Below are 11310 nucleotides of genomic sequence, written 5' to 3'. Positions count from 1 at the left end.
GTAGCTATACTTCTCTTTGTATGGGATTTGGAAGGTCCACAAACACCCCAAAATAATATGTAAAATTTTGTGTTTGTGTCAAATATGCAGTTTTTAAAGAAGAGGATCCATGGGCTTCCCAAAGAGATTTAATTGAAAATGACTGCTCTAAATTATCTAAAATCTTTTCTTTGATTCAACTAGACCATTCAAGCAATCCGAGTGCCTAAACTCGATTGTTTTACAAAAAATGTTTTACAAAAATGTCATCACATCTATTAGCTGAGTGGCCCTGTGAATATCAGAAATGTTATGAAAGTTGCTTCCTGCAAAGATGTTGTTGACAGTATTGTTCATGATGTTACTCTGTGTCCTCTTAATAAAGGAAGTCCCAATTATATTTGCACACACCCCGACATCAGGGAAGTTTCTCTTTGATCATAGTTTCATTAATCTTTTTGCTTTTTGTAATTACTGGCTTATTTTTATCTCAGATGCTGTGATCACATCGAAATCTAGTCATTGTATAGCATGCATCTACTTTCTTCCCCATATTTACCCTTGGCTTCATTTTGTTTGTAACATCTTTCTAGAACTAGCTGAGGTATTAATTAAATGTAAAATTGAGCTTTCCCTAGCTCATTTAGCCATGCTTAGGATTTTAAGCTCTTTTCTAAGTTGAACTATATACATTTTTTTGAAAGATGACATAATTACAAAATACAACTTCTATGTTAAATTTCGAAGACTGGTTTTAAATCACAGGAAAAAAATCAGAATTTGTGTTGCTTTTCTAAGCTTTGGTTTTTAAAGCCTGTTGTGTAACGGTAACCCTGTTTTTCCCCCCCTTCTAAGGCAGCCAACAGCTAGATTCTATTCATGTAACACAGTTGGAGAGAGATACCGTCTTAGTGTGTTTAGATAGTAAGTACTATGTTAAAGTTTATTCTGAATATACTGCTTGATATAACAGATCGTTTCATTGAATTGATTCTATTAAACTGTAATTCAAGATTTTTACTTTTCCACTTTAAATGGTTTTGTTTTATAGATAAAAATCCTAAATTGGCTACAGATGTTGTAATTAATTGTTAATACTATTCTTTGGGACTTTTTCTTTATTTTGTTTGGCCTACTTGGAAACATATTAGAACAGTTTGCCATAACCCTGGAATAAAGTTTTATATAAAACTATTCTTTGTAAAATTTTGTATAAAACTATTCTTGAGAGTTTTTTTCCTACCTTGAAAATAATAATTGGAAAAAATAGAAGGTTATACTATTGTGGTTACTTTGTCATGTAACATGAACTTTTTAGAATCTCATGTAGAAGTGAGAATCTAATGTACAGACAGATTTGACACCCTCACCTGCTAGTTGTGATTCTTTTGATGCAGGGAGAGATGTCTATCAATAGACAGACATGTGTTGTACTATAAGCAATAGAGAAGCTGGAAAAACTTCAACAACAGAAATTATTTCAATTTTTAAATGACGCAGTACAGTTCTTAAAAGCCCACCTTATTTTTATACAGTAAATTGTGCAAGGTAAAATTCACCCAGACTTAGAATTATACTTGAAACTTGGCAATATTTGCTGTTTGATCCATCCCAATATTTTTTAAATTACTGGACCTGCCCATAGGTATGCAGGGTAATTTTAAAAATTGCTCTACAACTTAATTTGCCTGTATTTTTGTCCTAACCTCTATTCTTTAAAGAGTTCCTTAGTGGATTTCCCTTAGGGCATCATAAAGATCCTCTCATACTATAGACAGCTGAACAAACCCAAAGTGTTTCATTCATCCATCATCGTTTCTTTAAGTATTTTTGATTCTTTGAATACTGGTAAGATTGGAGAGTTCTTTGATTCCGTAAAGTGTATTTGAGATACTCGTTTTTACCCAAGCAAGTAGGAAGTTCAGTACTGATAAGCAAATAATCAGATTTTAATTTAATAATATTGAACCTTTAATGTTGAAATCCTTAAAAACCTTCTGACTCATCTAAGAAAAATAAATTGTGCTTAGTTTTCATTTTGTATTTTATATATTTTATATTAATATTTATATATCTTATCAAAACATGTTTTAAGGACCTTTGATTAGGTAGGTCCTCCATTTCCCAGTTATTCAAGGTAAATGGAAAGTTGAGTTTCTTGGAGTTTTTAAAAAGGGAGTAGAGTAAGACTTTTAAAATGAGTTGTTAACTACACAGTATAAATCAGTTTTAGTAAGCAACAGTAGAGACAGGCCTATAATCACAAATCATGGCAGACAGATAAGAAAGTATCTTCCAGAAAAGGTGTCTTCCAAGTCAGAGCAAAAGATGGTTAAATTAAAAAACAGATGAAAAATAGATTTGTATATATCGCCATCCCAGAGTTTACTTCTGAGAAATTATGACCCTTGAAAAGTACTATTTCTTGCCCCTGTATACCTTTGTAGAATATTATTCACATACTAAGTTATTAATTACTGCAAATATTACTTATCATATGTTATATAATCTGTAAGGGAAAAATTCAACTGATTGCTGAGTACTTGGACAGCAAGTAGACACTTTGAAACATCATGCTGTTTAAACAATGAGACCATTCCATATATCCTAAATGAAAAAGAATAGCAGTGTAATTGCCATTTACTAAATGGTACATTTATGACTTATAAAACAGATTAATGACAGTTTTTTACTGGTCATGCTTGGATCATGATAAATAGTTGAACTTCATTAAGACTGTTCTATATCCATGTAGAATCCACATATCAAGTTACATTTATTCTAACAGATTTTCATTTCCAGTTGTGACTTCCTTTTTCTTTTTTTTCAAGAATTTGTAAAAATAGTAAATCTACAAGGAAAACTAAAATCAAGTAAGAAACTGGCCTCTGAGCTAAGTTTTGATTTTCGCATTGAATCTGTAGGTAAGTCTCCTTTATTTTTTTTTAATAAGTATAATTGATATACAATATCCTGTTTGAGGTATACATCATAGTCATTTGATATTTTTATATATTATGAGATGATCCCCATGATAATTCTGCTTGCCATCTGTCACCATACAAAGTTATTACAGTGTTGTTGAAATATTCCTATACTGTACAGTACATCCCTGTGACTTGTTTTGTAACTGGAAGTTTGTACCTCTTAACCCCTGTTTTGCCCAAGCCTCCTTTTTTAATAATGTATTTAGAGTACTTGATTTTTTTTTCACTCTACAGTTAGGATTGTCTAGACCAGCACTGTCTCATAGAAGTTTCCGTGACAGAGAAATGTTCTGTGTGCTCCTAAATACAGTAGTCATTAACCGTACCTGTTAAGTACTTGAAACATGGCTAGTGCTACATTTTAATTTTAATTTTACAAACTTTAATGTAATTTTAATGTTAATAGCCACATATAGGTAGTCACTATATTGTATTGGACAGTGCAGATCTAGACCATAAACTTTTATTGTTATTTCCTGGGTATTTAAAACTTGAAATCATTTTTTAAATTTCTGTTCATTGTTCCCTTTGCTGCATGAAGTGAATTTTGTACTTCTCCCAGTTTTTTCCAAATCATAAAGGTATTTGTGTGATGTGATTAATGGTGTTAGATATACTGTAATTCTTTGCCACATAAGATTCTGGATGGGGTGTGCTGATGGTTATTGCTTTTAGGTCTATTTATATATAAATTAACTAGTTTCCCACAGGACTTGGAAACTAATATGCCGTTTTAATTTGCTTCCTTTTCAATGAGTGTTTCACTCTGTGTAATTACTCATTGGTTTTATGATAAAAATTATTATATTTTATTTTTATTTGCATCCTCATTGGTTATATGTCAGTAAATATTTTGCCCAGGGATGATAGAACTTACGAAAACAATACCACAACTGGAAACATTTTGAACAATTTATGATATGACTCTACTATAGGTCAGAAATAGTTAAAACAAAACTGGCAATTTGGGCCATAAAAAAATGCATGTATTTTATAATTAAATGTATAAACTTTTTAAATGTTTCTCATTATTTAGAAAGTTTTTATCGTATCTTGAAGTATTTTAATGGTTTCTTAACTGGAATTTTGCCCTGTTGCAAAGTACGTTCATCCCTTTATGTAAATATCTTACATAAAAGTAATTTGCTTTCAGTTGGAAAATGTAATTTATTGAAGCAGGAAACCTGAATTCTCTCTAGATGGTAGGACAGAAGGGATGTTGGAACTAGTTTCTTCTTTTACTCTTTTACATGCTGGATATTGCATACCAGTTTCTAAGATTTAATATTTTCAATAGGAATTCTGACATAAAGATCTTTAGTTCCTTTTCATTTTAACTGAAACATACTGCTACCTAAACTTTTTCATACATGCCACATTTCTTAGGAAATTTTAATTGTTACACAAAAGTTTGTTCCTCTTAAGCTATCCTCTCTCCTTGCTAGTGAACTTTGAAATAATTACAAGGATCCTCTCGGGTTAAAAAAAGAAATAGGAGTCCCTTTAAATCACCTTTTAAAAATAAAACCAGTAACTGGGTTTATTATTTGTCACAGTTAGTGAAACCTGTGTGATTTGTTACTGTAAAATACTTTTATTTTTATTGAGCTAACTTAACCCAGAACATTCTTACATTAACTTTTTACAGACTCCATATTCTAGTAAGAAATAAAATGCTGCAGTCACTTTCTTCCTTTACCTTTACTGGTATAGGCCAAAAGGCTAACTCTGCAACAATCAGATAGGTTCTCTCCCTCATTCTTTTTTCCTTCCTCCCTCACTGACTGTACTTTAATGACTGCAGCCTCCTGCCACGAAGGGCCCAGAGGCCCTACTCCCCTCCCCCACAATTGTAGAGGCTGCCACCTCTCTTTCTGAACCTCTGAGTTACCCCATAAGGTACCTCAGTGGGCGCAGGCCCATGTTTGAAACCAAGCAGAACAGAGAGGGACAAGGCACAGCAAGAACAGGTCTCCTCCCCCCAAAGGCCTTCAGGCCCCTCCAGGGGAACGTGGGAGATGGGTGGGGAGCCGGAAGGGCTGAAGCATGCCATGCAGCCATACTTTGGGGTCATGGTCACTCCTGAATCCAAAGCCACTGGGAAGGTGGGCACGCTTGTCTGTGAACCGTCATAAGGACAGTGGGGCCTACAGATCCAGGGCAGAGGCACAGGGGCTCCATGCCACAGCAGCGAGCACTCACTGGGAGACCCTCCCAGTAAGAATTGGCTCACAGATCATAAATATTCAGTGTGTGCTTACATTTTGGATTGCAAGGTTTATTTTTTCAAATAAATTTTGTAATAGGGAAAACGTGAGAAAGAATAAAAAGATGCTTCCTTTTAGCTATTTCTAAATATATAACCATATTTAAATAATCATGTTTTTGATCCAAAAAACCAATCATGTATGTTTTATTATTTTATTCACCTAAGACAAAAGATAGTATGTGAAAGAGAAATTAGTATGTTGGTATCCAGCTCATCAGAAGTTAGCCCGTGTCTAAGCAAATGCCTGTTATATATATCTTTGAAAGCTTGCATGACCCTGCCTCAATAAATTATTTAAGCTTAGGCATGGCTTAGCCACAAACATGTTGGGAACGAATGGTCTAGACAATGGAATCTTGCACCAAGCACTTGGAGAGCTTTACATTAGTATTTATTAAAAGCAGTTGAAGGAAATGTATAATGAATTCCTCGGTGCTTTATTTTAGTTTCAGTTCTGTCTAATCTTTTTTAGTATGCCTTCAAGATAGTGTGTTGGCTTTCTGGAAACATGGAATGCAGGGTAAAAGCTTCAAATCAGATGAGGTAAGATTTCTCAAATTACCTGCAAAGTTGAAACATTCGTTTTACGGATTTTCTTTCTGAACCCACACTACCATGTTTAATGCCTTTAGTGCTGTGAACTGGCAGAGCAAAATTGCCAGTGTTTTCCGTTCAAATAATGTTCAGTTTTTTATTCATTGTATGATTCTTTCATGACCACAAGGAATTGTCAGTCTTGAGTTTGCACACTTCCAGTCCTCTAATCTGTCATTTGTAAATGTGGTTGCCAAGATTGCTTACACTTCTCTAAATTTAATAAGCCTTTTCCATAATCTATAAATATGTAGCTTATTTTTAATATTATATTTAAAATTCTGATTTAATATGTATTAGATCACAGGACTAAGGAAAAAAAATCTAAGAAAATTAACTCATTTAGTAAATATTTATTGAGTACCAACTACATGCAAGACACTATTATTATAGCACTGTAAGGCATAATTAAGTGTTATTTTAAATAATAACCCTTTACAACATCTGTGTTCCAGGCACTTTACAAATATTAGCTTATATTTAAGGCTAATAATTAAATGGGGTTAGGTCCTATTCATAGTACTTTTTTTTTTTTTATAAGCACAGAGTGGTTAAGTAACTTGCCCAGAGTTCAGTGGCTAGTTAAATGGCAGAATCTGGATTTTAAAATCACTTCTAGTTAAGATAATCAGGCTACATTTCATGCAGGAGATGGGACTTGGAATTCACGTTGAGAGATGAATCTTAATAGTTAAGATGATGCTGATATGGACATCTCCCACTCATGTCTGCACCCATGTAATTCTTTTACACCATAGTCTCACACATTTGTGGACTTATTTTAAAGCTAAAAGTCTTCTATTTGAATTATCTTTAGTTTTATCCATGCTCTTACATATGTAACTGATTATTTGTACCTCTTACATGAATATGGGATTAGAATGCTTCCAAGAGAAAATGACATAAATCAGCTGTCTTTGAATATGTCAGTTTACTTAGTTACTGTCACTAAATGTCACCAGGCCCCTGCATTTAAAGAAAACCTGTAGCCCTACTTACTGCCATAAGATTAATTGTTCCTAGATGCTTTTTTCAGGGCGTCACTCCTAAGGTTGGAAATCTATTGAAGATATCTGTTGTTCACTATCTTCATTAAGTACAAATTCTGTTTCCTTTTTTTAAACTCATCTTGCTTGCCTCTTTATGTTCTCAGCCTTCAATTTGGGCCTAGCTGTAATATTCATAAAATAATATTCAACCATTCTAGTCCACAGTGATCTGAACTTATTCTCTAAAAATCACCTCCATGTGGTATAGCACCTCATTAATTTCCCACTTCAGGTTTACTAATTCTGTCTTCCCAGCTAGATGACAAATTCATTAATAACAGACTATATTTATACTTATTTTATATCCACACTGTTATAGTTTGGATGCCTCCAAAAGTTTGACCCTAAGACAAGGAATCAAGTGCAGGTAGTTTCTTGGTAGTAGATCCCAGAAAACAAGTGATAGAGTGAGGAATATAAGATGGAGAGGGGCAAAAAGCCATTTAAGAGCACATTAATACACTGGTTCCCACAACGCGCAACCAGGGCTTAATCCTAAAGGGACCTCTGAGGAAGGGTATAAATCACACCTCAAAATAGACTCATTTGAAGATGGGGAGGCTGGTACATTTATATACCAACTGCTGTCTCTCTTGATTAAGGGTTATTCCCAAGGGTATAGACTCCCCACATTTAGGAATCGTACCTGCACATGTGTGAGTGTACCTTCTACAGCTCTGGAGAAAACAGAGCAAAGGAACACCATAGATAACACTGATGTCTTCCACAACCCTGTGGAACTCAGTCGGGCTATGGGGTGCCACCAGGAGCATCTGCACTGATAGGAAGGAAAGCGTAGGGGCTCTGCGGTCCAGCACACCTGTATTCACATCCTGAGTCTACCAATTACATGGTCTTAAGCAAGTTATTCAACTTCTCTGAGCCTTAGTGGTTTTTTCCCACTAATGTGGGGATTATAATAAATATCACAAAGAGTTATTCTAAGAAAAGTACCTGACCCATACCAGATGTTCCATAAGTGTTGGTTTATTTCTACCATTAAGACAGTCAAAGAAACTGAAGAAAATTTATTTCACTTAAGGAATTGAGCCTATCAAAAATTATCCTCCTCTTTAGTAATGGCTCTAAGTGGTTTTTAAATTATGATTTAAATAATATGGGGACGAAGGTATTACTGATATTTTCTTTCACAGGTTACCCAGGAAATTTCAGATGAAACAAGAGTTTTCCGCTTATTGGGATCAGACAGGTAATAGTTTGTTTTACTTTCATTATCAAAGGAGTTCGGTGGTTGTGTTCTTAATTCTAGTATCAGCCTATAACTGTGTTTCAAACAAAATTCTTAGAAGGCTCAGCAACTTAGAGAAATATACCTGTATCTTTATTGAGAGGGAAGAAGAATTTAATTAGTCAATTAAGCAGTCCTTTTGCCAACGTGAGGATTGCGTTTCTAGAGAGAGTTCTATTCAGCCAAGACAATGTATTTATGTCCCTAGTACCATGACGTATTTCAGTCCCCTTTTGTTTTCATTGTTTGCTCCTGGTTTGTTACCTTTTATTAACTATTATTGCATAAACCCAACAGAATATTCTCCTGACATTTGCGTTTATATCAAACCATTTGACCCCATTTCTGAGGGCAGTCTAAATTAGAAGGTCTCTGATCAAAATGAAAGACAAGGTCCAAAACTGCCATCTTAGGAAAAAAAATTAGTAGTTTTTGTCCTCCATTGTCTACCTCTACAACTAATAAAATACCCTTCCCTTCCTATCTTCCCACAAAAAGTTGTTACTGCAGCAAAACTGGCTGTTGTAATGTGCATCAGTCCTGAGGCAATGATTGAGAACCTCTGCTCCTCAGATTCAGGCTGTCAGATTCACAGCATTGCTGTTTGCATGAGTGTCTCTTAGAATCCTGTTTTATTCTCATTCATTCCCTTCTTGTTATGTATATCATTGATCCTTGACCAACAACCGTTGGAACTGTCTGGGTCCCCTTGTATGCAGATTTTTTTCAATAGAGTTCAGTATTATAAATGTATTTTCTCTTATGATTTTCTTCATAACTTTTTTCTCCAGCTTCCTTTATTGTAAGAATACAGTATATAATGCATATAACATACAAAATATGTGTTAATCAACTGTTTATGTTATCATTAAGGCTTCCAGTCACCAGTAGGTTATTAACAGTTAAGTTTGGGGGGGAGTTAAAAGTTATGCATGGATTTTCAACTGTGCAGGAGGTCAGTGCCCCTAACCCTCATGTTGTTCTAGAATCAACTGTATTCTAAACGCTTTGTTTTACCGTTTATTGGCATATATGAGTAAGCAAAGTTGATTTTAGTTGGAATAAAATGAGACTATCCAGAAATGTTTTCAGTTTTTCATATTCATAAATTCACCAATCCTTATTCAGTTTTGTTTTTAAGCTATAAAGTGTAAAGCAGAATTTGACAGTGCACCTGTGATCTTTTTGAACAGTGATATTCTTTCACGATTTAATATCAGTATTTGAATGAAGCATGCAGTCTCTGTTTTTATTCTTAAACAAGCCTTTTGTTTCGGTTTAATTCCAGGGTTGTCGTTTTGGAAAGTAGGCCAACAGAAAACCCTACTGCACACAGCAATCTGTACATCTTGGCTGGACATGAGAATAGTTACTAAACGACAAAAACTGATCTCAAATGACAGGAAAATGAGTGTACTCCATTGAAAGCAAAAATATCTGAAGTTCAGTACAAACTACACTATGATTGACTTTAACTGTTAATGGGTTATATCTCAAGTGATCTGTACTTTAAGGTAGAATACAATATTTCTGTAGCTGGAAACAGCTATTCTATCTCTTGCCACTGTGTGGTGGTTATATCAAGTTTGCTTAATAAAAGCTATGAGACAAACAGTCCTCTAATTCCAGGAAACACAGTCTTTTAAAAAAAATAATGTTTGTAACAAGGGTGCCATGATATTTTTAGATAACAACTTGTGATTATCTTCAGAAAGATAAATTTAGTGACAGTTTTCTTGTTTTATACCATGTTTTATTCCTTCTTAATGAACATAATTTGATAAAGAAATTATCAGAAGCCTTTCACTTTTACATTGGCCATTCTGTATGTTTTTGTAAAATAGAATATTTAATCCTTATTTATTAATCTCTTGCTGGAGTGGTGTAATGTATGTAACTTTTAGCAGACGAGGGTTTCAGAGCAGCTTAATTTTTTTATAATGTATAAAAATTTTGTTTACCTTTTAAGAGTAGTACTTTGAGGGTTTAAAGGCAGAGTGTCTGGGTTCAGTACATATGTGCAGTTTTACTTAATACAAGTATTTTATAATACAGTATCATCCAGAATTGCCTTAAAAGGGAGTTTTGTGTTTTCAATTATAGATAGTTGCAGGGGTCATACAGAAGATATTGATAATGGCTGAAATACTGTTAAAGAGGTGTGTTATATCTAGATGTGACTACCATGTGTATGTATTCTCGACAAGCAGTATAATATACCTGTGATTTTTTTACATTAGGGATAATGCGTAATAAATTAATATTCATATATATTATCATCCCGAATGTAGGGGGGGATGTATTTAACTGCCCGTGATATGCATTTTACTTATACTGTACCACAGGGGAAACTGTAAAGCAGCTACATGTGTAATCTTGGGTTTTTCACATATGTAGGTATTCATTTTGAGTAGGTTTAAGAAAAAAATCTTTAAATGAAATTGAGTTCCTGATGGGATAGTATAAATAAGTATTATAAAAACCAGTATTCTAAAATAAGAAAGGATAGGGCCATTGTCGAGTTTGCTTCTCTTTTGCTGTTGTTAGTACTCAGAATTAAAGTGTCACAGTGGTACCTGTTGTCCTGACGCATTTGCTGAGAACAGCTAGCATTGAGATCATGAACAAGGGGCCAACAATAGCAAACTATAGATTACTTTCAGCAGTTACTCGAGAAGAAAACAGGAGAACGGTCTCCTTCAGTCGTTAGCAGTTCTGTAAAATAGGTAGTCTTATCATCTCCATTTTCCAGACGAGGAAATAAGGGTTTAGCAAAGTTAACTTACCCAATTCACACAGCAAATTGGTGGTTGAGCCAGACCATGAGTCTTGTGACTCTGTTCTTTTCACTATGCAATATGCAAACAAAATGTTGTGCAAATAAAATATAAAGCAAATTTTCTTTTAAAATGCACATATGATTTCAGTAAGTGTGTGCCTGTTTATTTGGGGTATGTTAAATGGGGCCCCTGGATACAATAGATGGCAGGGGGCCATACTCAAAACGAAATAGTTACATACTGGATACAAAGACCAATGTCCTCCTCTCACTGGATCCTGGCAGCCAGACCTTCCCACCCCAACAGTATTGGAAGTCTTCTCTGTGCAGTCTGGCCAGTTCAAGTGAAAAGACCTAAGTAGATCCTGACGTGAAAATCATAGTTAACATGCCCTCCACTCCAT

At 34.4% G+C, this 11310-nt stretch overlaps 1 protein-coding gene across 1 annotated transcript in view; it reads left to right on the top strand.

Moving 5' to 3' along the window:
- The window catches only part of MAP4K5 (mitogen-activated protein kinase kinase kinase kinase 5), a 109907-nt gene extending 98875 nt beyond the window's left edge, over positions 1-11032 (top strand). Inside the window, exons 28-32 of the mRNA XM_039217336.1 lie at positions 835-903; positions 2811-2903; positions 5708-5778; positions 8033-8088; positions 9416-11032. Of these exons, the coding sequence (XP_039073267.1) occupies positions 835-903; positions 2811-2903; positions 5708-5778; positions 8033-8088; positions 9416-9503 (377 nt within the window). The 3' untranslated portion in view covers positions 9504-11032. The remainder of the gene's footprint in view (positions 1-834; positions 904-2810; positions 2904-5707; positions 5779-8032; positions 8089-9415) is intronic.
- Positions 11033-11310: the final 278 nt, after the last annotated feature.

This window comes from Hyaena hyaena, unplaced genomic scaffold (assembly GCF_003009895.1).
Source record: "Hyaena hyaena isolate Hyena2069 unplaced genomic scaffold, ASM300989v1 scaffold_683, whole genome shotgun sequence".
In the NCBI taxonomy this organism is placed as follows: Eukaryota; Metazoa; Chordata; class Mammalia; order Carnivora; family Hyaenidae; genus Hyaena; species Hyaena hyaena.
The sequence above is the reverse complement of the archived record's forward strand: the minus strand, read 5'-3'. Positions and strand labels throughout refer to the sequence as shown.